Here is a 26,963-nt window from a genome sequence, read left to right on the forward strand (position 1 = left end):
AATAAAATGTTCTAATTTTCAAAATAAACAATTGCACAAGAATAGACAGCGGAATCATCTTGAGGTGGTTTGGGCACACATTTCCCTTTTTGCACTCTTTGCTTTCCTTCATTTCATGCCAGAAATTCTGAGTTTCTTAGTATTTTACCTCTCTGGCCCAGTCCTTCCTTCTCCTAGAGAGCCACCACAGTACGAAAATAGTGGAATTTTCCTTAGCACTGGATGTCAGCCTTAACTTTGCAAGAAAAGGTTCATCAGTCAAAATACCCGCCTGATGCTTCTAGTGCCTGTTCAGGTCAAGCACACTACGTAGATACTGTTACTGCATCCTTCCTTTGCAAGGAGTTCAAAGCGGGCCAAGCAGTATGAAATGCAGCAGCATCACAGCCTACTGATACACAAAACATTCAAATGTGAACCAATTCTTCAGGAAAAAAGCACCCCAAAAACCACAGCACACAACACCCCACATTATAGTTCAGTATTACAATGTATTATGTGTGAAACTCACCATTTACAAAACAAAATACAAACATGTGCCAGGGGTTTCAGATACATGGCGAACCGACAAGTACGCTACAGATCTCTGTATGTACAATACACACACTGCTCATGACGTTGCTGTCATCATCTGCCTTATGCTGCACTGCTCACACCAGACTTGGGGAGAACCCCCGTGTCCCTCTGAAGAGAGCAGCCCCAGCTGACCTAAGTAGGGTCCAGAGCGTCTCCCACAGCACATCTTGGACAAATCTATAGAACATACACGTTTGATACTGTTTTATCTTTGCATACATAGGACTGGCTTTCACATCTCACCTACTGAGTAGGTTAGAACCACGAAATGCTACAACACATTCTTCAGTCCAGGACACATTTTGATGCTGGTAACAGACTATATAAAATAGTTAGTGTTGTTCTTCACCTTACTGATACATTTAATCCTCTGCTAACACAAACAGTATCAATCTGGGATAGGTGCTGTCATTCCCTCTGCAAATCTACAATACTGCTTACATAGAAGTTCCTTACCAACCTCCTTCGCTTATTTTCCACAAGGAGCCTGAACCAGCAGACTAACACATTTTAATCCTAAATTAGGTTCTCTACCTTCTTTCTCTGCCCCTTCTCTACCTCCTTTTCTTTCAATTTCCTCTTCCAGCCCCCTAGTTCTGTCTAAAACAACACATATAAACAATAATCCAGGTAACAGTACATCAAGTTCAGATAAAGGCACTGAAGTCACCAGTGCCAATGTTACAATCTTCTTACAGATAACAGAAGTTTCATAAGAACTCTCCTGTAACAGGAAAAGAGAAACCACAGAGACTTTTAACGCAATACTCTAAAACCAGCAAGAGATTTATTCTTGTATATTAAATGTTAAAATCACATGCATAATTATAGAATACTTTATAGTTAAAAAAATATTTCAAAAACCAACCCTGACAGTTTACCTGCAACTGCTATAAAATTTCTATGATATATATATATAAAAAACATGGCAGTTTTCTGTAATTAAAAAAAATAGGGAAGGATGTAATCATCCAGGTAATTATGAGTTAACTGATGCCCTGCATCGGACAGTCTTGTCAAACTCATGCTGGTGAAACTGAGCTCATACCAGCCAGTTTACTGAAATACTTGTCTAGCGTACACATACTCAAATCAAAATGACATTTGGCTGAAGGATGAGTGTAAGAAAATAGATTTCTGCACACTACAGCAAAAGACCTGCAGAGGGCCTCAGTATAATATGCTTCAAAAGAGTGTGTGGTACAAGAAATTCAGCCTCATGGGCTGTTTAACTCAAACGTGCTGGTGGAATATTCCGCATAACTGGCCACATGCACAGTTTACACGGGTTTTTGTAAGCAATGCTAGAAGTGTCTGCACGTGTTTTTACTAGGCATCTATGGTTTAAGACCTGTTTCAGCACCTAAGGAAGGCAGCCAACAAAGAGGTTTTCGACAGTTAACAAGGAACAGAAATTAAACGATGAGTTGCTGGCTTTAAGAAGCTGAGTCATCGTTGTTCTGAAAAATGGCACCATATGGATCACTGTTAATGCGCTTGTAGACAAAATGAAAGACCTGGGGTTGCGGACGGCTGTGCAACTCTGCCTTAATTTTCTGAGGGTAGGTATCCTCTGTCAGTTGCTGCCAGGTATCGTCAATGAAAAGAAACAGGCTATATTCTGCTGGATTGTCCACTTTAAACTTTTCAGCACAAAGCTGACATACATCTTCGGTAGTGATATACGGTCTCACTAGTAAGGTCTTTCCTGTACATCCACTGTTAACTTCCTGGAATGCAACACGAAGGTAGTTCTGTAGAATGAGAAAAGAGACATCAGAAACTCAAAAAAACCAAAACTCATCCTCTGAAAACTGAAGAGTCAAGCAACAAACAGCCAGCCTCTCGATGTTCTAATTGTGAAACGCACACCAGTGATTCCTGTACATTATGGCCACCTCGTGAATTGCCATGTTGGCAGTAAAAACTGTGGCAAGCCTGTGGCGGGCATAAATTCATAAGCAGATATCCTCCTTTCCTTGGCTGACATTCTAACCCTGCAATTAAGAGTGAACAGATCGAACCTTGAAGCCACATGGAGAACACCAGTGGTTTTAATGGGACATGGTGTTTAGCCTTACTAGGAAACAAAATGCTGTGAAGCAAAATAAATGCCTGAGGCAGCACGCCCGAGGGACGATGCTGCCAGTGCTGGGGCAATGCTACAGAATAGAAGCTTCACACACTGTTAGTCAGAATTAAAAAAAAGAAGCCTCTGCCAGCAGGACACAAGGGTGTTGATCCACAAGTTACTGCACGATTAACTGTTTGCACTCTTACGCTGCAGCATGCGGAAGACAAGCCATCCTCACGTGGGGTGTTTTCATCATGTTAAGTAATGGGTGGTGATTTTGTGTCCGAACCTGATGTAACCAGGTTTCATGTGACAGCATTTATTTTTTTTTTTTTTTATGTAGGGCTTAGAGGGATGCAGAAAGAAAATTGGCTCTGCAACATTAGAGTAAACCCATATGAACTTGAGGCAAAAGCTGGATCTTTTTTCCTCTGTTGAAACTGACACATGCCTACAACTCTGAAAGCACAGGTAAACTCTAAATATGCCCTACAAGGAAATTCCTACAAGGAAAAAGCATTTAAAAAGTAAAATAAAAAGCAACAACTGTGTGGAAAAAAAACCACAAAACTTTTTTTACACATGAACAAAGCAGCCTGCTGTCACGTGCTTTTTTTAAAAGGAAATTAACTGCAATTAAAGACTAAAAAGCAGTAAACTTAAAGGAGGTGGAAAAAAGCAACAGTGAGAAAGACCTGTCTCTGGACTGAGCTGGTACCTATGTTTGTATGCTGAATAAATTAAGCATGCTAAATCACAACAGTAAAAACATACATTTCATAAAAACAAGCTGTTGAAAGCTAACACTGAGAAGAATGTTCATATGACTTAAATTCCAAAGAGCACTCTTGTCTTTATTAAAGTATTTTTAATAGCTTGCAGGCTGACACACTGAAGCTCTGCAACAGCATTTAAACCATTGAGACTGAACCTGACTGAATAGAACTAATACTTTTTTGTTACCCAGCACAAAGAAAGTAAAAAACCCAGCCCTAGATAAAGCAAAACACGCTACAGTTTTAATTTCTACTGTAGTTAACACACAGAGAAGACTTGGTTTTAAATGCATGTGCTTTTAGGTGGATAGAATTGCTTCAAGGAGAGGCTGAAGTCTGTACAAATGCTGTAACTCATATACTAGGTATCAAAATTATTTATGCCGTATCAAAGCTGTATTTCCTCCTCAAAGTATGGTACTTTCTGCTTTTCCATCCTTTTGAAGGAGGGAAGATGAAGGCCCTCTAGGGCCCAAAAGCTGGTAAGGCTGTAAGACTGCCTCACAGAAATGCAGTTATCACATCCTGGTTCAATGTGGGAAAGCTGTTGAGCTAAAGTTGCATACACGTTGGTTGTAGGGAAAGCGCTTCATTTCAGGACTGCAGATGTGGAGAAAGGAGATGGAAAACTCATGCTGAGTAGGCAGCAGCAAAATGCTTGAATTTATGTCAAGCACAGCCTAGAAGTGGTGTGATCTTACTGATTTGAGGTTCTCTTTTGAAAGAGGCAACAGGAGCAGCAATGGACACACTTGGTGCCAGCTCTTCCCCCACCCCCCTGCATCTTCCTGCATCCAGCATGGCATCCAGCTGTACGATTAGCTTGGCTGAAGTTCATTTGCTGAGGAAGAGAAGGTGAAACAATACAAGATCCTGCTGAAAGCATCTTCTGTCATTTAGTCATCCAGCAGAAATATGAGGTGATGAATTTTCCTATGACATGAGTAGCATTTTGCTAGGAAGAGCAAAGACTCAAGCTACTTGAATCTGACACCTAACTACAGGTAAGCAGAATATAAAATGGATCCCAGTAAGATGGACTAGCCTTGTGCACTGGCCATAGTTTGGCATTTCTGTTAGTCAGTTCTCCCTTTCCTAAGAGAGGCAAATTGTGGAAGACTGCTTCTATTTCCCAACTCATTCCTGTTCTGTGTTGTGCTGTAGTCGTTTGCACAGACACTGATAAAGCAGAAGGAGCCTCAGCTGAAAGTTTTCATTATCTCCTGATGACCCCACACCTTCATTTCTCAAGCTCTTAATTACATCGTATCTAATTGATGGTTGTCGATGGCCTCTCTGGCAACTTCGTGCTGTGGTACAAACTAAACAACTGAACACAAAGGAGTAAATCCTTTCTTCTGGATTCCAACATCCTCCTCGCTTCAGTCCACAAACTGATGCATCTGAACAGGCAATCAACAGCATACTATATGAAAGGCATGCAGGCCTGGTTTTAAAAGATGAAGTAATCCCATCTGTTGCGTTATTCTTCAGTTGAAGCTACTGCCCTACTCTGAAAGGGCAGCAAGAAAGGGAGGGGAGAGAAAAAACACAAACAAACATGAAGACATCCATAGTATAGAACTCCTATAACTTAAACTTTAAAACTGTAGGCAAGCTTTTCTCCCACCTCTCCTCTCTATTACCTCCTGTATGCCACCATTAGATACTGGGGAGTTGTGCAGATTTATACCACTGGAAATCTGAATTTGTTCTTTTTAACAGTAAAGCACACAAAGAAGCTGAATCTAAGATATGGTTCAGTTTGTCCTCACGCTGTGTAATATAAATAGAAGGGAATGTGGGAAAGCTCCATTATTCAGTGTTTTCTTTAGACCATTATAATCAAACTCTATTATAAAGTGCAAAGACTTCAAAATAGAGGCAAATTTGCCAGCCATATTGTTGGCACTGCTTCACTCTACTTACCTTGTGGCCCCAAGGGAACCGTTACGAATCATACCTCTCAAATGGGATTTCCAACAGAAAAAACCCTGTTTTTTTTTTCTTCAGCCCTAAGCTCTACCTGAAAATCATCAACTGAAGGTATCGTCCTGTTGGTTGTCCTCCTCTTGTGCCATTGCCGGAGAGTATCTCTAGTTTCTGAACTCAGCAGTCGGGCAGCTTGCTCTTCCTGGAAGTTCTTGATCAGTGAAAGTGCTCCATAAGCGCTTGTCAAGTAATAGCCTCCTGTGAAGGGCAGCAAGGGAAGACCTTCCGAGAGTTGCCACAAAGACCACGCTAGTTCTGACTGGTCAGTCAGCAGTACAAACACATTTTTTTAATATATACATACACATATGTATATGAAAGTCCCTGTACTCTATTGCCCAAACATTTATACATAAACAACCCACTGGCCTGCAAAATACTGATGGTGTGTCTCGAGCTGCTAAGAGACATGCAGTAGTCACGTGCGCTCCATATTATCAAATGGTGCAACACTAACTCTGTCCACTAACACTGGGGCTACAGCCAGTTACTTAAATGACTGGTCCCACTCCTTCACTCCTGGGTGTTTTTACCAAGTTGGAACACGAGTTTTCTTCTACATAATTTTCAAACACTGATCTGTTTTCTTCCCACACTTCAAGTGCGAATGAAATAAAAATAGCTGTTTAAACAAAGTAAAAGACAATCTACCACTGCTCAGGAGCTTAAAAGCAACCATCCTTAGTGGCAATAAAGCAATGACTAAATGTGTGATTTGTACCCTGGAAGCACCCCAAGGAGTTTGTGCTTGTTTGTAAAAGGAAGACTATGTCTGTCACCTTTTTAGTGTTCCTCATAACATCCAACTAGTTCAAGAGGTGATGTGTACAGTCCGCCATACTTCACCTTTATTACATGAGTAAAGAAAAATAAAAGCCATGACAGAGTTCCCAACGTACAAAAGAAGCTGCAGGTCACAAAGGAAAAAGGAGTCCAAACAGGAGGTAACAGTCCTCAACAACCAGGAGAAACAAGAGACACACTGTCGTTTAGTTCTCTTGCTCTCTCTCTTTTTTTTTTTAGTAAACTATTTGAGTGGGAGTGCCCAATTAAGAGGCAGTGCAATCTATTCATGGAGTCGTTCCGAGACACGTTCTATACTCACAGTAGTATTTTCTGTATTACTGACAGCACCCTCTTGGCCTTTAGCTTTGCAACAAGTTTAATATGTAACACACATGCAAGACCCATGAGACAAATTGGACAATACTTTACATTTGAACTGCACTACCCCAAAGCACTGAACAATTTTTCCTGTACAGTATAGTTCAGCTCATGCCAAATAAGGGCCAGCCAATGGATGGACTTCTTTTGCTGCATTAAGAACACGACTTAATGGTCCAGTAAATGTTTCTGCCTTTCAAGCATGTTAATGATCTCCAGTTTCACAGCTCAAGTATTTTCTGCGCTAAGATTCCTGAAAAACGCACTACAGGATGCTCTGTACACAAAGCAGGGAACAGACTAGCACCAAATTGGAGGAATCTTGCCACAGTTCTCATGCATACCAGCATGCAAGACAATACAGCAATTGCAACAAGCCAAGATATAGCAGGAAAGGGAAACAGACACACACTTAAACTCACAGCTGAGCTTGGTCACAAGAGCCTTTAAACTTCCTTATAAACTACTAGATTCTGGGGCCTATCAAGGGCTCTTCATTAAAAACACCACCATAGAAACAGAAAGCAGGGAGATTTCCTTGCCTCTAGCGGACTTCTGCCATCGTCTGAGAGTGCCTTAGAAAACATATTCCTAGTGCTCAAAAATACTTTGTGAGAAGCAAATACTGGGAAGAAATGAAGCTCATTAAAGCAGGGCAATATTCTCAAAAGCACTTCCCCAAGAGGGGCAGAGAATTCCCCCAGAAGTTTTTACAAAGGACCTAACCCAAGTCCCATTACTTGTGTCAGAATTTAACGGAGTGCTGCAGCCCTACGAATACTCTCAGGATATTTTCAGGCACAGAAGGATAAACACAGTTGGCGCCTGCACAGCCTATGTGTTTGCTTGCCAAGTCACAATGCCTTCCCCCTTCTTGGCTCAAACCAACCTATTCCCTCATAAGGCAGTATATACCTCAGTAGATTTCCGGGTCACTCAGGCCTGTACACTGCAAGCTAACCAGCTTTTTCTTCTTTTAAGGTGGAAATAATTATGAGATTGTTACACTACTGACACAGCTGACTTTAGGACTCCACTTGAAAGGATTTCTACTCAAACAAGGTTAACAGCAACTGTCCCATGAGGAAGAAGTCCTCTTCCCTAATCATTCACTCAATTCTAATAAAAAGAAATAGATTACCTTCTCCATGCAGCAACGACGGATCCAGCAATTCCATCATGTATTCAATTTCAGTATCCAGCTCCAGCATATCACACTGGGCTAGTACATACGTCAACACAGGCAAGAAGTCATCAGCTCCGTACAGCCTCCCTGGGTTGAAGGGAACACAGACAGTTACAGACAAACCACACCCTTTTACCAGTTTCAGTGTTTGAAAGGAGAGCATTAGTTTGCTGCCTTCACTAACTAGCACATTTGTAGTACTCTAGAGCCTCCTTTACCTACGTGCAGCATAGAGAATGTCATCTGACACTTGCTGGACAGGAGACCAGCACCAGCTTCATCCTGTACTTCTAACAAGCACAGATCTGATGACGCACACCTTGAGGCATGCAAGGGAATGACTGCGTTCACCTTGGCATCAGTTCAACTGGTGAACTCACAAAAGGCTGCTGTGCCAGCCTGGCCTGACCTCCACCTGCACTTCTATCACTGGCCAAGAGATGATGAATAGGCATTTTCTTTATACATGCAGGGACAACATCCACTTTCTGGATGGATCCAGCCACAAATACCAGTTTGAGTCTGAATTGCAGCAGAGACGCCTGGATATAAAAGCCTATTAGATTTGACATAAAAACTCAGCTCATTTCCTTGACAGAGCACAGTTAAAGACACCAGTGAGGGAAGCCTCATATCATTCCCACCTAGCTGGTGAAGCATCATCAGCAACAGCAGCACACAGCTAACACACAGACACTATGCTGCACCAAGGTCCATCCGTGCTCCTAGCACTTCTATTGCATTTACACTGTTTAGTAAATACTATGTGGCCAGATCTCTGGGGGTGGACAAACTGCATTCATTGCAGAACTGGTGTGATGGTCACTTAAAAGCATGAAGGGCAGGAGCCAACTTAGAACTTTGGTGAAACTCCACATGACTGAAGGGCTTGTATCTAAAGTTACACCAGCTACAGCATACCATCCAGGTATTACACTATTATCTGGATGAGAGTACATGACAAAGCAGATACTCAAACAGCCGCTGGTTCAATGCCATGTTTTACAAAACTCACATAACAAAACAGGACAACCCAAGGAGTATTTGCCACATCTTAGCCCAAGCCCTTCAGTGCAACAGTTAACCAGCAGCAGCCTCTCAATATTTTTCTTCTGCATGCCAGAAATACCTTACTCAATGTGATAACACAGCATGGAGAAACGAGTTTACAGCACTTCAGGCCAAGATTCCCATATCCATTTTTAAATGCAGAAATAGTAAGCTGGGCAGGAGCTTGGACCTAAATCTTTCAAAAGTACCTGGGGGTCTTTAACAGTCACAAGCTCTCACCATTCATCTCAAATCTCAAAAGAAAGTAGGCATCTTGATCAGCACCAGTCCCAGCTGCACATTCAATGCTCACTTAGAAAGAGAACTGCCAGCCACCTGCAGCAGCTTATACTTGCTTAGGGGGAGAAAAAAAAAAATCTCTCACTACCACCAGCATTGCTTCACCTTAGCTCGTGACCTACCACAGCAGTGTGTGGTAAGACGTCAGGCAGAGTTGGAGCCATGAATTCATGCCATCCAGCACAGCGTTTTAATTGTGTCACTGACTACTCAGCAGGTCTTAACAGGTCTGCAGTTCCATTTCATTATCTAGGTCTCAAGGTCACTTTTGAACTCTTGCTACAGCGTAGAAATAGATGTTATTTCTATTCCAAAAACACAACAGAAAGTGTCCAACTGAGACCATTCAGAGGCACAGCAAACCAAAAATACTGGACAAGAGGCTGCTTTCCTCCACCCATCAACACAGAGCCCTTGTAGTTGTCATACTGCACACATGCTATTGAATTTCTATAGCTAAATACAGGGTGTTACCTCTGTTACAATCTCCATAAAAATACTCCTTTAGAACCAGTGTCAAATTCAAGGCTCACAGGATAGCCTGACAGCCAACTTCAAAAGCCTACAGTTGAGCAAAGCTGTTCTGGTTTGTTTTTTTTTTTTTTTTTTTTTGTTTGTTTGGTTTTTTTTTTAAGCAGCTTCACCCCTCTGCTTCACACTGAATTTGTAAGATGTGCTGCCAGATGCATTAGAGGTACCAGGAAAGAGGCAGAGAGTAAGAATCCCTCCCAAAAGCACAAGGAGACGCTCTAGAAGAAGCAAATAGATCTGCAGAACCAAGTGGTCTGATTTCTTCCACCAAAGGACAACCCGAAGTTTGGAATATTGGTGAACTTGAGCCACGAGAAGCACCGTACCTGAGTTATTCTCCATAACAGTGTAAATCAATTTGCAAACTCTCAGTAGCAGCATGACTTTCTTTTCAGGTGAATACATTTTCTGCATGGTCATGAACTTGACTTTAATCTTTTCAACGTCCACAAAGTCTGGTGTTGGAACAAACACACCCAGTTCCTGAGGATTCCTCTGCCGCACCAGCTGCAGGTTTTCCTTTAGCTGTTTCCAAGAACCATCAGCGGTACGAAACTCTTTCAACATCGCTTCAATGTGGCCCTTCAACGGCTTCAGAATGCACTTATGCATGGCCTTCTCCAGGACAACATCTGCAACAGGAAAACACAAGTCCAGCTGACTTCCTCCTCTAGAGCAGAGCCAGCACTAATATAACCGTTCCCAAAAGGGACACTGCAGAGCAAAACCTACTTGCTAAGGCCTGTTTATTATACAAGCTGAGTTTCCAGATGTTTGTTAACAAGACAACAAAAGGCAGAGCAGAATCTGTATTCCATTTTGATTTATGGAGGTGTGGTAAATACAAAAAAAACCACCCTACAAAGACTACAAACTGTCACAAAAAGAGAAAAGGCAAAAAAAAGCAGCAAGATGTGGCTGCAGTTAACTTTTTCTTCTCTCGGCCAGAAGCCTCTGAGTTTTATTTTAATTTGAGCTTAGACTTTAACTCCCAAACTTAAACACAGTCAAAACCATAACTTTTGTCTGCTTTGGCATGAAAGCCCATCCTTTTTTACATAGTTTCCATCAGAAACTGTAACTCAACCAAGGCCTCCTAAAACTTGGCTCAACTTTGTCAAGATCTTTATGAAGTTGGACAGATTATGGGTTTTAAACTACAAATGAAAAGCAAGCTGTGTTTGTCCAGCTTCGGATTTCATCATGCAAGCTTATATACAGCCTTGTCATCAAGTTTGAAGTTCTTTGTTTGGCAACAGTGTGCACGTGGCACAGTAATCACTAACTTGGGTTTTTTTTATTCCTGTTCTACTCAAGTTTTTCTCTGACAGTCATTCCCTGTTTTCAAAGTATGGACCACATCAACAGAGAAAGCTCCTTGCTAAACATTTTCTCTGCAAACCTGTACTTTATACGCTAATTTCCTCTCCCACTCAGCATCCCTATGGCAACACAGCTTACATTAATAATTAGGTTGCATCAATTATTTGTACCATAGTGAACTCCCACAAGCACAAAAGAAACTGGGGACCCTTCAGCCGGGCCACTGCACCAACACCCTGACTGTGGGGGCAGGACCAGAGCCTATAGCAGGCAGATATACCAGGGGAGCACAGCGACTGAGCAGAAAGAGGAGAGAGACTGTGTCACTGCTAGATCACACATTTATACGAACTAGCAGAAGATGTTCCTGCTACTAGTGGCAACTCATTAAAGTTTCATTAAACCTCATGCCCCTTCCAGGTTCATTGCCTGTTCTTATGTGTTTTTCTTACACCAGTCTCTTTCTGTCCACGCCTCCCCCCCCCCTTTTTTTTTTTAATTGCAGACTATTTCTAAGGCTTGGGATAGACACATACACACACCCTCCAAACAAGCATTACCTACTTCTGTTTTCTTGCCTTTGCTTTATGCTTTCATTTATTTTATCCTTGTGTTCAGCTATTTTTCCTTTTGGGTCTTCATACCTCTCCTTCCCATAAAAACATGCCCTTCACACACTCCTTTTATGATACCTTTGCTTCATACATAGTGTTTATTCTGTGTTTGTCTGGCATGCAATCCCCAAGTGTCTCACTGTATTGGGAGCTCCCATTTCCCCTGTCCCAATTCTGCTGAGGCTTCTGTAGCTTCTCTTGCTATTTTGTCCTCCTGAGACCCTGACAGAGGTGACAAAGCCATGTCTGCTTCATTCCCAGATGTTTTAAACACATCTGGGCGCTCTCTCACAACAGAGACTGCACAAGCTACTGGAAGGGAGGAAGAATAAATATGAGGAGCAGCATTTGCCCTCTGATTTTCTAGATTTCCCTACAGCCACCAGTAAATGCATAACCAGTCTGACACGTGTTCTCGATGGCCTGTCACACAGCACAAAGGGTGGATCCAACTTCCCACCGGACCAGAGACACCAAGTATACATAACAAGTGGCAACAGTTCAAATGACTGATCTGTTATCTATTGTACTTGGTAGAGCCACACAACCGACAGCACTAGCAAACCCAGCCAGGAAAGCAGAGGCATCACCCTTCTGTGCAGTGACAGAAACTGCCTCTCCCTGCCATCAAAGCCATCCTCAGGGCTCATGGGGCAGAAATAGTTTTCCACCAAGAAAAATGCACAAATCTCACTGATGGGTATGTTAGCTAGCTAAATTTCTAGAGGGTACCTATAGTTTCTTGCTAGCTTCACTGATAATGTGATTTGTGGGGTTTTTTTTTTTTGACAATTCAGCTTGCTTTATTTCTACTGCCTGTTCAGTTTTTTAAATAGCAAAAACACCCACTGCTTTGCTTGTAAGTGGAACACCTCTGCAATTTGCATTCCAACTGCCTGGTCTCATTTAAGTCAAAATTAAAGCAGTCTGTGCTGCCAAAAATTACGTTAAGTGAGAGAACTCTCTATCCCCATGAAATTTTAACTCCCACAGGCTTCCACTGGAAGTTCTGCACATGAATAGTTAGGATCAGCCATCCTTCATCTCAAAGCAGAGTCACCACCACATTTATTCACAGGAGGCTTAAAAAACTGAAGAATTCTGTGCAGATCCTCAGAACTGTTGATCTGACAATGAGGGAGCACCTAGCCTAGGAAGGGAGACTGGAAAATTCAGTACACCTCAGTGACTGATCCGGTACAGGCTCCAGGCTGGAGGTGGTTCAGCTGCTGCCTGCAGTATCACTATGCAGGGAGCTGCAGAAACAGGCCCTCCCCAGAGGCTACAGGAACTGGGTGCTGCCAGGAGGGAAAATTCCTCCACAGAGCCCCACTCGTGGTTTGGAGCTAGGCTTGTTATCTGTAGGTGAGAAGTGGAAGCCTTAAGTCTTCTGCCCTCAACCCTCAGTAAGTTAGTGCCACTCCCACAGCTTCCCGTCCAGATGAATCACACAGATGTTTACAGCTGTGCAAGATGGTGAGGAGGTGTTCGTTCATATCTGCAATTCCTCACAGGCTCCAAAAGCAGTACCTGGAAATTGCTTTGAAATTTACTTGATCACATTCCACAATTTCTCCAGGAACTTAAATCGATTTGAAGCAGCACAGCAGAAGAGAGCAGATAACTCATGTGGCTGTGCTCAAAGCTCTGCACAGGGTCCAAGTACTTATTGCTGAAGGCTGTTCCTAATGGTTTCTGTGCCGGTAATGTGATCAGGTAAATAAAGTAGGATGGAGTGTTTAGCAATGCATTCTAATGTAACTACAATATAGATAATAGGAGACAAATGAAATAAATGACATATAGCTGTGATTCCAAAAAGATACTCACTGTCTTGGCTTGGTAAGGGTAGACAGAGAGAAACTGTCATTTTAATGCAGCATATTTGCACAGAACTAGCCAGCAAACAAGGAAGTGACTAAGATATGACAATGTGTCCAAGGCTGCTGCTGCTTTAAAAAAAACACAACAAAAAATCCCACAACCAAAAAAACCATGAAACCAAACAAACTCAAAACAATACACAACCTTTTCTTCTCCCTTATGAATCCTTGGGACAGACATAAGAACCATGCCCTCAAATTAAAAACTCACAAATTCTAGCAAGCTGATGAGGCTGACAACATAGCAAGATGAGTAAGAACTGGACTTTTTTTTTAAAAACTGTCAATAACACCACCAATATGTATCCCAATTAACGTAAAACCTATATAAATATTTATATTATTATTAATACCTGGAAGGACAACATTTCTTGTGATCTGGGTCTTAGACCAATATTCAGTGTCACAAGACACCTATAAGCATGTTTGGCATCAGACCCTCCAACTGTTAACTCTTTCTTCTGAACTGCTGTTACTGGCCCCTTTCAGAGAAAGGTGTTTCTGGGTATGATCCCACAAAACAATTCCCAGTCAGCAGCAGCTTTCACTGTTTAACTTCCAGTGGTCACAAAAAAGTACAGGAGGGTCTCCCGGGCAGATTAGCATCAAAGTTGTGAACTGACTGACCCTTTGCGTTAACATCTCTGTAGATTTTTCAGATCCAAATCAGCAATAAAAATTCCTGTTCGTTTGCATATGCTGAAAAAGTGTTTTCAAATATCCTCCTAGGAAGCTTAATACTCCAAAACCAAAACAGACACTCTTCAGATTTTTTTTTCTTTTTTAAATTTATTTGAGCTGAGTGCCATGTAGCATTCCTGAAGTGATACTTATAATTAGCCTCTAGCCTCAAAATGGGAACTGGAAATGCTTTGATAAATGAATTGTAAAGGCCAGCCAGCTAGTTTCATTGTGACTTGTGGAAACACATCTGTATCCTGTGCTGACATGCTATTTTGTTTTGCTGCAAATCGCACAAGTCTGCATCTAGAGAAGACAACATATTAGTCATCGACAGTGTCCTTACACAGCGTCTTTACAACCCTCACTGCCTGAAATAGCAGGCGCGCTCCCACCTTTTCCAGGCTTGTCACTAACTGTTGTTGCTCCTCTGACATTACCTGCCACAGTCCAGTCCCTGGATTTACACACAAGCCCTGTTTATAATCTATGACGGCCAAACCATTCATCAGTAAAGAGCAGGGCTCCGTAAGAGATGGAGTGAGCCTGGCAACCCCCACAAAAAGGCGCTGTCCCACACAAGCAACATCGCCTGGGAGGCTGAAAGCAGAAGGCTGGTTTGGAACACCACAGTGTGTGTACAGGACACCTGACTACACTGCGTTTACTTTGCTTTGGGTTTTCCTAGTATCTTGCATGTTCATAGACTGGCATGACTGATACAGATCTATTTTAAGACAGCTCATGTCAGGATGGCCAAGTGTCCAGTTCTTGGTGGACATCTACAGTGACACATGCCTAGTCCATGGTGCGGACAACGGCATCGCCTCCAAAGGAGCCGGACTTGAAGGTTAGACCTCACACAACCCGCATTCCCTGATAATCTGCACAATCATGAAAACAGAGGTAAGCCTGAGGTGGGTGATGGATAGGCAGCTGTGACCAAAGTTGAGCAACTAGGGAAGAAAAGCCTCTAGGGTAAACCTCTCCTCTTTCTATCTACATGAAGCATGCCAATGAATCACAGAACTATCTGTGCTAAGTTTGTTTTGCTTTAATCAGCTGTGGGTTAATTAAAACTCACACTGTGGCTGTGTGGTAAACACATGTGTTCTCTTAAAGAACTAGTAATAAAGGAGCAGGGAGTAAGTCACAAAGCAAATCAAAGGGATGACTGGGAAAGGAAGAACCAAATCCTCTGCCTCTGCTCAGTACTCTTACCACTGCTTCTCACTTGCCCTATCCCCCTCCGCTCCTGTAGCAAAAGGAGCAGTGCTGGGGGACACATTGGTCCCTCAACTCAACATAAAAAGATACTAGGGGATGAACGCCAGTAGGTGGATGGCACACCAAAACAAATGTACAAGCACCTAGAAAGTAACACAGTGCTAAAAACCAGCCAACATGAGTTTTTCAAGAAGAAATAGTGGCACGCTGATCTAATTCCTTTAAAAGGATAGCTGGATCAGTGAAGAAGAGAGGAGCAGGGAGTTGACTATCTTAACCTTTTTAAGACACATAACCCTATTCCACACAACTTTCCTATTAAGCAAACAAGGGAAGTGTCTTGCTGTAATTACCACACAGTGGGTTCATGAACAGATGCATAAAATACTGCACTAAAGCCCAGTTATCAATGGCTGGCTGTCAAACAAGACCTTTCAAAAGAGGTACCACGGGGGTCAGCCCTGGGCTTTAGTCTATTTAGTATTTTCATTAAAAATTCAGATGCTAAAGCAGAGAGTTCACATATGGAATCCACATGTGATATCATGGTGGGGGTGGGAGAAGGGCATCACGAATCCTTTGGAGACCAGTTTTCAAGTTTTCTTTCTAAGTGGGAAACAGGCATAAAGCCAACATAAAACCTCGTAAGTACAAAAGTACAATATTGCCTCTCAGTAAAAGGAATACAAAGGCAGAAGCACTGCTCAGAGAAGCCTCCCTCAGAGCAGCTGGCACGCCAGCTCCCATGGGGAATGGACTACACTCCTCCATACAGCCTCCAGCTCCGTCTGCTTGAGACTCCTCCATACAGACCCAAGTCCCTGTGACAAGGCATGTCTGCCAGTTAGGGGCCAACAGTTCTCTCCAAGCCTCTTTTAACATTCAACATTTAACAACCCATTACAGATTAGAAATACCAAAACAAGTAACAGGCAGCATTGTTTAGACACCTTCCCACAGGATCAGTTAATATTTATTCCCAAATTATTTAAACCAGTCATTTCTTGCGCTAAGCTCAGATTAGGGCATTGAGACTGAAGCTGTTCAGGTGCTAGATCCCACCTGGTGATCACCTGGCAAAGCAGTGACCATCAACTTGACTCCTTTCTGTTCACAGCTAGGAAAAGAAGAAACACAAACAAAAACTCCCAAGCACTTGCTATTCAAGCAGCTTTGAACTATCAGGTCACCTCTGACCAGTCTGTGGATACATATTCAGGTGTGGACAACTTATAAAAAAATACTTTGCTTTCATCCTTAAAACATTAAGAAGCCATGTGCCTTAGGCTTGATTCTGTCCCAACACTGGGAATCCCATTGTTTCAGAAAGGGTTAACAGCCTACAGTGCTAAGATTAGGAGGCACCTGTCAGAACAATTGGAAAGGCTGATGGATGTTAAAAAATTTGATATGCTCATTTGTGAAACTCAGAGATCTCCTACAGAAGTCTTTTGCTTGCAAGAGTCTGGGAAGTCCATGATGCAGTTCTACAAGAAAAGCTACATGATCACAAAGATCATTACACAGACACGGAAGAAACTCCCAAACTCCAAGGGCTTCACTAAGCCTGGGGCAGGGGGGTCCTGCTTCAGCACATAGTGAAACTCAGGAGACAACAGTGGGATAAGGTGAAGTCTGGTGCCTGGAGCAGGTAACCAGCAGCAGCAGCATTTCTGCTGGCTGGGAAAGGGAGGCAAGGACTAGCTCCAGCTGCTTTCCACAGAGGCAGGACTATACCGGGGAGTGGAGAGGCCTGAACATTTTCTGCTACAGGCTTCCGCTGTGGCCCGCTCTGACTCGACAGTCACCAGACCTGACCAGAGCCTCTGAGCTCCGACACTGACTTGCCACCACCATGGGACAGTACGTGATGAAGGGAGAGGAGGAGCATTCTCCTAGCAGCACACATCCAGCCCTAGGCTGGCACATCAAGAGGAAAAACCTGCGCCATGGAAGAAAAACTGACAAGAGAGGATAAACGACTACTCATAAAGCTAAAATTTGGGCTGCAATTCTGTACTGAAAGAGTCAGGCAAAACTGCAGATAATAGACAGGGCTACATCATAAAAAGCTCTCTATAGGGATGACTAAATCTTGCTGTCACATAGTTATCTGCTTAGGTCAGCAACATCTGATGCTCCTGCTCCACTGTGGTCATTTGCAGGCTCGAGCCATAGGCAGTAGATGATTCAAAAGCAAGTTCTTCCTTTGTTAAACTACCCTGCTTTATAAAGTAATTGCATTTAATCACACGATCAAAGCCAGACTTTGTCGCTGAAGAAAACCAGTGTAGTTTAGTTACTACTTTTCATAGCTTATGCCACTCCAAACTACTGAAACATTTAAAAGCAGACAGCATTTTGCCAGTTTTTGGAGACCTGCAGTCCAATTTAACTACACCCTTACAATAAAAAGTACAAGTCGAACCAAGCTTTCACAAAGTTACAAGCCAACTAGATCTGTATTTCTTTGTCAAATATCCAGTACTCTGCAGAAATTCAGGCAAAAATGCGCCTGCGCCACTGCTCAATTTGCCTTTTTTTTTCTTCCACAGAACACCCACATAATATTCTTTATTATTCTAGTGAGAACATTACACATCTTTGAAAGAGTCTCGATTTCGAGGACAGTCTTTGTAGTGTTGTATTTGCTTTAACAGTTGTTACTTTTGCTTGACTGCATAAATGAAGTTGAGGTTACATAAGAGTATTTCCTCTCAGTCAAGGACAGACAGAAACGTCAACATCCAAATCACCCTCTGGTCCCAGAGAAAGAACTATCTGCCAATTTTGCACTGGGCCAACTGTTGGGACACTGGGATACAGGAGAAAAACAAGCAAATTAGGACTGAAGTGAGCTCACAAGGAAAGTATTCTGCCCCGAGGGATGTTTACCTCCTAAATGTGGCTTTTAGGCTCTTTTACAAATACTGCTCAGACTTGGGCAAGATAGAGGGGCACTGAGAATTTATGCAGCAACAATTATTTCACTTTTGTGGATACACAAGTGTGTCCCTGTTAAAACATACATTCATACATACAGGTCATCTGCAACCATTTATAAACATGTACTTGTAACAGAGAGGTACAGAAAATCTGAAATTAGCAGCCCCTAAAACATTTGTTTTTTAAAACTCTTATCTATCTTTTTATTTAGCTTTAGTGCAAGGGACTGTGCAGCTTTGCTAGGAGTGAATGAGAATGTTTGGAAGACAGATTTATTTCTAAAGTAAGTTGCTATGGAATGTCTCTTAACTGCTCTTAACTGATACAAAACGCTCTTAACTGTCATGGGTTTCAAATAAATTTTAGTTTTAGAGCTACAACCCATATGGTTAAAACTGGCACAGTTTTGGTCCAAGCATTGAGAACTATTTCAGCCCAATTCAGGCAAAAATACACATGTGCCAGCAAATAAAGGATTATGTATCGTTAATAGCACAGCAGCTAAAAAAAAGTAGTAATAATCATAGGTAAAAAGTCCACATCGCAGCTATTTAAGGATAACTTTTTATGAACAACTTTGTAGCACAGATCTTCAGAGTTGCTAGCGTGACTGGGGGCAGCGGGTGTGTGGGGTTGTTTTGTTTTAGGACTCAGACACTCAATAGCTCGAAATCTGCTAGCGAAGTCAACCCCACCTTTCCAAACTGGCACTGAAGATGACTATCACTGCAAACACAGATTACACATTTTCACTTTTCCCCAGAACACAGGACAGTGTTTCTTACCTATTTGGTCCTCAGGAATCAGCGATTCAATTGGGGGATCAAGTTCGGAGCTTTGGGACAAATAATTCTTGACTTGGGTCATGAACTGCCGAATTGTTTGCAGCATATCAGTGCTCGAAACATGGCACTCCTTGTTTTCCTGAAGAAAGCTGACATAGTCCTGCACTAGGCATCCAAAATAAGTGCGTTTGTCCTGGGACATCTCTGCAATTTTCTTAATCATCCTCTTTTCAGGAGTCATGAAGGAACTGAAAACTCCACTGACTTTTCGTAGCTGAGATTTCACAATCTTGGGGAGCACAAATGAACTGTTTCTTTTCTTCTTGGGCTTCAAAGGGGGTGCCATGCTCTCTTGGTCGCTTTCCCCCTCAAAATCCTCCAGGCTGCTGTTAGTGTCCCCCTCATAGCCAAACAGCGGCATGCTCCGATCGAAGTCCAGCGAGTCAGACGAGGAGGTGGAAATGCTCATGTCGCTCAGTCTCTGCCTGCCTCCATTCCACGGTATGTGTGACTCAGAGCTGGGAGCTACCGTCTTTTTGGCAGCTGCTGGAGCCGGCTCAGGCAGGGTTTCACCTGGAACGCCAGCAGCTTCAGGCACACGTACAGAGCTGCAGCCAGGTCGAGCCACCGCTGTGGTCTTTGAGCTGCCTTCCACCTCTGAGCAAACAGCCTGCTTCTTCAGCCGAGGAGGCGGAATAGGGGTTGGTTTATTCTGCAGCAAATCCAAGCCTCTCTCTTTCTTATGGTTGACTGTTTCTGGCATGCTCGCCTGCTTTATAGTCCTGGAAAGCTGTGGACTCGTGAGGATGCTATTAATAGAAGGAGGTGGTGGCCGGGGCGGGGGGGAGCGAGGCCTCGCTGTGCCATTCACGTCTTGAGTTCTCGGGCTCTGCCTTTTCAGACTTCCACTGACATCCTGGCTGTGCACTTTTAAGAAGAGGGGATTAATGAAACACAGCGCTCCGTTGGTCTGGCTGCACTCCAGCTCTGAAGGCGTTCTGGTTCGTATAGAATGCACTCCATTTATAAGGCAGAGCTGGCGCGAGTCTTTACAAGCACCGTCCAAAGGCACAGGCCTGCGGGGAGGTGAGGGATCCAGGGGGTTGCTGTTAGCCGGGGAGCTCCAAAAGTCTGAAAATCATCATTCCGTTAACATAAGAATGCAAAACAGCATGCAGATGGCTTTCAGAACATTCAGCTCAACATCACCAGTTTCAAGAAATAAGACAAGCTTTTATTAACTCAAGGAGAAAAAAAAAAAAAAACACACACAAACAAGCATTCCAAGGGAACCTCCTAAAGCACCACCAGACATAACTGCATGCTATGCTCCTGGGGCTGCTCTTACTCATTTATAAATATCATGACCAATGCATAACTTCAAATCAGCCCACTGAGATAAGCTTAAAAATAAACTGAGAATCAAAGAAAGGAATGGAGACTGTAACAGTAATTCTTACCAACTTGAGACTGAAATGATCCTAAACTACTCACTAGCATCTCAGGAGAAACAAACTTAGATTCTCAGGTGGTATTAATAAGCTCACTCCATTACAGACAACAATTAAGCTGATCTACACCAGCTCATGGCCACTTAGAGCAACTCAACAAAAATTTTGGTCTGGTTTCTTTTGATAGTGAACAAATGAAACTACACATGAAGAGATAGCTCACATTTTGCTGTGGTGGATGGACACATAATCTTTATCTACGCAGACCAAATGCTCATGCCTTTTTATGAGCGCTGGCCTGCAGCCCTGCCTTTGCAATGGTGACACAGTTTGCCTGAGGTTTTAGACACTCAGCAGCACATAAATAGACCGAATGTGCAGTGCCACACCAGCAGTGTGGAAAACCTGTGCTAAACTAGCAAGTTTCAGCTGCAGCCTCCGCACTTGTCCCAGGAAAGCGTCAGCATGTTTGTGAAACTGAGTCAATGGTAAAGCCCACCAGGTCCTGAAAGTATGAAGACTGAAACGAGACAAACTCTTGAGGACAGCAAGTGGACTGAAATAAGGGAAGAATACCAGAGGAGGGAGATTTTGCTAAAATCTGCCAATCTTGACATGCCCCTTTTCCTGTAGTGTCAAGATGCCCCATTTAGGCTGCTGAGCAATGACACCTGGGCCCAATTCCATGAACACCAAGTACTCCACAACAGGGTCCATGCCCAACAGCTGTGTCTTGCCTCTGGGGCAGAAGACAGGAAATGGCCCATGGCAAAAGGCCACTGCCAGAGAACATATGTAGGCACAGACATTTTTCTCTACACAGTCATGCAATGCTGCTGTTTTTCTCCAGCTCCATGACTTCACATCCTGCCTGCAGATCCCTCAGCAGACTGGCCCTGGCACGTGGGCTGTTGCAAACATGCATGATGTAAACACCGCTGCAGGTGAAACAAGAGAGACTGGGACAGGAAATCTTACATTCAGCACGTGAAACCTTACAGGTCGGCAACATCCTTGAAACCTTTACCACCAGTTCTTGCTGATGGGCTTTCTCGGCTACATGCCGTTGACCTGCCTTGTGCACAGAGCCCTGACAGTAGCTACAACCCTCCGCGTTTGACCAGGGTGTTTTGTACCTGTGTGTTGATCAACAAAAGCTCCCGCTTAACAGGAAGGGTCCTTGGGAGTTTTTAGGCATCTCTTGGGGTTCACAGCATTGAAGGGCTGACTTCCTGATGTGCTCTTTCGCACCTGGGCACCTAGAACTCTATCAAAATTTCAACTTTGTTGTCTTGTTTTTGCTTACAGAAACTGATCCTAATCTGGTATACAGTAGGTAATTGATCCCAAATACACCAACCACACAGCTACACACTGATCCATCAGTCTGCTCCTCAGCCTTCAAATGTGTTAGCATAAACAAACAACACACAGAATGTAGACACACTGTTCAAAAGCAGGACTAACTGCAGGAAGTAGGCCACGGTGCTCTCAGGTACTGAGAACAAAGACAGTGTACTTAATCTGGAGAGCCTGCTCAACACCACCGTTATCTCCCATGGAGAAACTCACCTAATGTTATTTTAAGGCTTCCACATGTCACTGGGAGACTGTCTTCACTACGCTGTATCCCAATCAGATTTTTCTTTACTGTACATTCACCTAATCAACCGTTCCACATTCACCTCTATTTCCATGAAAATCCATACTTTCATCTAATTACCTAAACTTGCAGATAAGCATTGCAGAAGTCATTTGTCTCCTAAAACAAATCCCTTAATTGCATTGCTACTGCAGCAAAACAAAATGCCAAGCAGCTCAATACTTCCCTGTGTATGCCTTTGCTGCAAAGTCCCACCAAATAGTTCTAGAGAGCCTCATGCTAACACTCTGATTTAGCGACGATCTGTTTCTAAATCAAAGATGATTCAAAAATCTATTGGGACAAAGATTGCTGACAGCCCTCCCTTCCTGCAAAAGGAAATGAGGCCATTCAGCACTTTGCAGGAGTTGCTCAACGATTCATCTGGGTGGAGCCCATGTTTCAAATCCCGCCAGGCTTTGCATCTCCTGCTAGCTAAAGGTACATTTTACAATGAGCCTGCATGTGGTTGTAGCAGTCAAGTGATACAAGGACACGTTCTTGCATTTTCTTTTGTTATTTTAAAAATGTCACTAACCCAGTGCACATGGGTACATTCCACAGATCTTATGTATACACTCCTCGTTTTATTAATATACTACTAGATCAAGCCACTGATCTCAAAAATCACCATTCTAAGATGATGTCAATCTGAACAGAATTTTTATTAACAGTGAACCTCAGTTCCTACACTCTCCTGGCAACTCCAGCAAATTATCAAGCTCATGTCTGCTATGTGAGCCCGCAGTCAACATTAGCCCTTGGAGGAGAAGCTACATTAAACCTCTTTCTGCAGATTCTAAGACTTGCTTTGCCCAAGGGCTGCCCAGAGAGGGGAGAGACGGAAGGAAGCCACACTAACAAAAATATCACAGAAGGCACAGAAGGAAGGAAGAGCACCAAGGTCAGCATTTGGCAAGTACAAGGTTTGGCCTTCCCAATAAGGGAAACTGCTTTTCTAGATGAAATTTGTATCATCGCTGACAGACACGAACTACCTTCTGATACAGACTATTTCTTCAAGCTTCCAGCAATGATATGGGGAATGACTTTATGAAGAAAACTACTTACTCAGTCCAAGCTGAGCAATCTCTTCAAGCTCAGCTTCTGTCTTTGCTGCAGCAATAGCAAGAGGCAACTTCAGGGTGAACGGAAGGACATCCCTGTTGTCAAAGAGAAAAATAATTACGGTTTTCACAACATCCTCCATAGTTTGAAAAGCATTTGTTTTCAACACTGGCAGCAGCTGACCTCCAATTCTTTTCTTCTTGAGCTGTGGCAAGTAGCAGGAGCCTTAAACACATAGCAAAAAGATTACCAACCCCACAGCTCCTTTACATCAGAAAATGGTGTCAAGTGCAAATGACAGCCAAGTCCCCAGAACTTCCTTTAGGCTCATTTCCACAGAGCCATCCAATATTTTCTCCCATTACAGCAGAAGCTTTTACACCTGGTCTTTTACAAGCATACCAGTGAGCCGTAAAAGTGTTATCTGCCCTTAACCCTTCAATGAAGCTTCTTATTTGCTGAATACACTGTTGATTGCTCTCAAAGTTGAATTCCAGTTTTCAATAAAAACTTAAATGAGTACTTGGGGAGCTACCCTAAAAATTTCTGAGCTCAACGTTTTGGTGATACTCTGTGCTAGGCTGAAAACACACTTCATTTAAGAAGTCATTTTAGAAGACATTTCCAACATCATTCCATAGATAATCTAGAGTCTAGAACATCATCATGGACTCAATACAAAGACAGATAACCCTTGACTCCTCACACAAACTGACTATTGGAAGAAATTCCCTCTGGTTTTAAGAAATCCTTCTGGTTTTGCTGTGATGTACCAAATGGCACTCTCTCTTCCTCATGATAGCTACCTATCTACTTTCCCTAAGAAATCTATACATTTTTCTTCTTGCACCCCCAACAATCCTAGACTGCTGCCTGATGAGGACAAGGATGTTGGGTAGATGCTGCCGCTTAAGAAACATTAGGCCAACAGGAACACTCAGGATGTTCCTCCACTGAATGGGGAAGTAAGTATCTACTTCCAAAAGCATACCCACAAAGAGTGAGCTTTATTTACTGGACATTTATCTCTGGACAGGTTTGCAGTTAAAGCTCTATTTATTACTAGTATCTGTGGATAAGTTTGCAGCTAAAGTTGTGTTTAAGAATATGCAGTAGGAAAGCTTTTACACCATGTCTACAGTTGTGACCGCCACTCTCTTCACTTCCTTCCCCTTCCCCAAAGGGCAACAAGAAAAGGAACAGAATAATAAACAGGTAAAGAGCCCAGTTACACAGTTTTGTATGTGCTTCCTGACTGCAAGGCCTGACTGCATCAGGATCCTAAATTCACACTTGGCTGACTGAAATACCATGAAGAAAACGAAAGACACTTTGCAGAGAGACACTCTTAGTTACAAGACTCATGAGCAAGACAACAAGCTACCGTGTGTTTGCGGGATGACTTTTATCAAATGCGAAGCAACTTGGAGCGTTCAGTGACAGAAAAGGGATAAACTAATGTGAAGAAATCTCAATTTGCTGTATGCTCCCTGTAGGCACTTAGAGGGAATTGACCAAAGCCTGGCTAGTGCACAGAACTGAAAGGGTGACAACATAAGGAATCTCTTATCATTAAACTGCTTTTAAATGCAGTTTCAGCTCATTTCTCACCTGAGTGCTGACCAGTTACCTATGTGGTATAAATGCTTCTTTCATCACATGCATGTAAAGCTCGGCAAAATGGAGGCCTGTCACAAAGGGGGGCCTACATGCTTCTCCACCACAAACAAAACCAGTAAGCACAGCAGTCTAAGCACACCTCCAGTGAGCATTTCCCACACCAGAAATCACCACTGACAGCAGTAATTGGCAACCTCATTGCAGTAAAAAGACCAAGACCATCAAAGCTGCCTCTCCCCACTTCCTTCAGAAAATGTGCACATGTGCAGTTTGGCTGTGTCCTGTCTGTAGATAAATGTAAGGCTGGAGCACCAGCCTGGAAATTTTCACCAGTAAACTGAAGTCAAATTGAAAACAACTTGAAAGATAAAAAACACCAGCTTTTTTTTCTCTGCGTGCTACCTGGAAAACAAGTTGGGCAACCATAAACTAGAAAGCTGGTGAGGCCACTTTTGTTTTTCACAATTTACATTCACATGTCTCAGTTGTCATATTCTACAATGTGATCTGACATTTTGCCATTTTGCTCCAAAACCACTTTTTATTAGCAATTCCAAGAAACAGACATTGCAAGATAGTTTATGGCACTCATTAAATGAATTAGAGCTGTTAAGAAAGCATTAAAAGATATCAGCTAAAGTCAAGTTCAACTTGGCAACATCTCACAGCTGGGTTGGTAATGCAACACCACCCTTCCAATAATCAGTACCAAATAGGACAGATTTGCTTCCAGTTCTCACCTCTTATTTCTCCCATTACCTTCTAAGACTACCCAGGAATACTTGTAGACTGGCAACAAATATCATGCTGAACCAAGTCCTTGAGACTCTCTCTCCTTCAAGACAGTAGCAAATGTGATTCAGAACGTAACACCATCTTACCTGCTAATACAGTAGAAAGCAATGAGCCTGAATAAATCAGCAAAACTTATTCCGGACCCCTCCAACGAAAACGCTGCAAAGAAAATTACAAGAGCGAATCACACATCTATCCACCATTTCTTAGAAAAGCTTAACACATTTTTTGCATAAAATTAGTAAGTTTGCGTCTTCAAACTTGCTACTGTTTGCTTAAGAGGAAACAACTGTGTGGAGGAGTACATGTCTCTGCTAAAGGCATCTTCAAGAACGTACAGAAGCTTGTTTGCCCAGTGTACCGATACATCTAGTTTAAACTTATTTCCTCTTTTTGCATTCCATTCTACTCACTTGTCTTCTCCCCAGATGTGTTAGCACCTAACAGGAGATGATAAACTTTCATTCACTTCAGGAAAACCATTTAACCTGAGAACCCTTTAAAAAAAATCTCAGACAATTCTGCTTTGTGCCATTGTCTTGTACAATGGGGGAGGAAGACACGAGCAATACCTTTCATTTTTTCCCACTCCATGCTGCCTTATTGATATAAATAGTTGTTCACAGCAATAACGACATAATGTAAGCGAGGTGGCAATCACTTCTAAGTGCTCTGTTTCCAGTGACAAATCTCACCCAACAACTACAAACATCAAGCAGAAGCAGCTCTTAGAGTGAAACAGTCTAGATCTTTCACCTCTGGACACGACAGACCAGAACTGAAGGAAAAGCATTTATGAAACACAACATAGCCTAAGACAGGTTCCTGAAGTACACAAACACCAGTCTCTTGCAGCCTCAGGTAACTTCCACAAAGGGGTGAACGTGAAGTCTGTGATCGCTTCAGCCCATCCCAGAGGTGGAAAACCCAGATCACTGGGGTGAATCTCCAGCTGGTGTGGTGCGCACCCTGGCTGTTTCACTGGCAGAGGAATGCTTTTGAAATTCGTCTCCCAAGGAGAATACTTCCACTGCTGCAGATACTTGAGACATCTGGGCTGAAACAAGGTAGACTCCTGGGCTTGGTGGAGAAAGCCAAAAGCCATGCAGCAGCTTTGGATACCTCAGCAACGCCTCTCAGTGAGTAGCAAAGGAGTAGTTTTGTCAGTATTCCATGCTCTAAGGCCAGCTCCCCCATGACAAGGTTCCAGTGCTACTGACTATCAAATCTGCACGTGAACCAGAGGAAAACTGAAGTCAGGTACCAATCTTTTATCCAA

The 26,963-nt window shown here is 42.8% G+C and overlaps 1 protein-coding gene across 1 annotated transcript in view; it reads right to left on the reverse strand.

The window, feature by feature from the left end:
- Window positions 1-1,512: 1,512 nt before the first annotated feature.
- RIN2 (Ras and Rab interactor 2) overlaps window positions 1,513-26,963 on the reverse strand; it is a 37,099-nt gene continuing 11,648 nt past the window's right edge. Inside the window, exons 5-11 of the mRNA XM_009956381.2 lie at window positions 25,771-25,843; window positions 23,273-23,364; window positions 19,109-20,239; window positions 9,976-10,281; window positions 7,724-7,855; window positions 5,453-5,616; window positions 1,513-2,330 (exon numbers count right to left, since the gene is read on the reverse strand). Of these exons, the coding sequence (XP_009954683.2) occupies window positions 2,013-2,330; window positions 5,453-5,616; window positions 7,724-7,855; window positions 9,976-10,281; window positions 19,109-20,239; window positions 23,273-23,364; window positions 25,771-25,843 (2,216 nt within the window). The 3' untranslated portion in view covers window positions 1,513-2,012. The remainder of the gene's footprint in view (window positions 2,331-5,452; window positions 5,617-7,723; window positions 7,856-9,975; window positions 10,282-19,108; window positions 20,240-23,272; window positions 23,365-25,770; window positions 25,844-26,963) is intronic.

Source organism: Leptosomus discolor, chromosome 2 (genome assembly GCF_034619465.1).
Source record: "Leptosomus discolor isolate bLepDis1 chromosome 2, bLepDis1.hap2, whole genome shotgun sequence".
Lineage (NCBI taxonomy): Eukaryota > Metazoa > Chordata > Aves > Leptosomiformes > Leptosomidae > Leptosomus > Leptosomus discolor.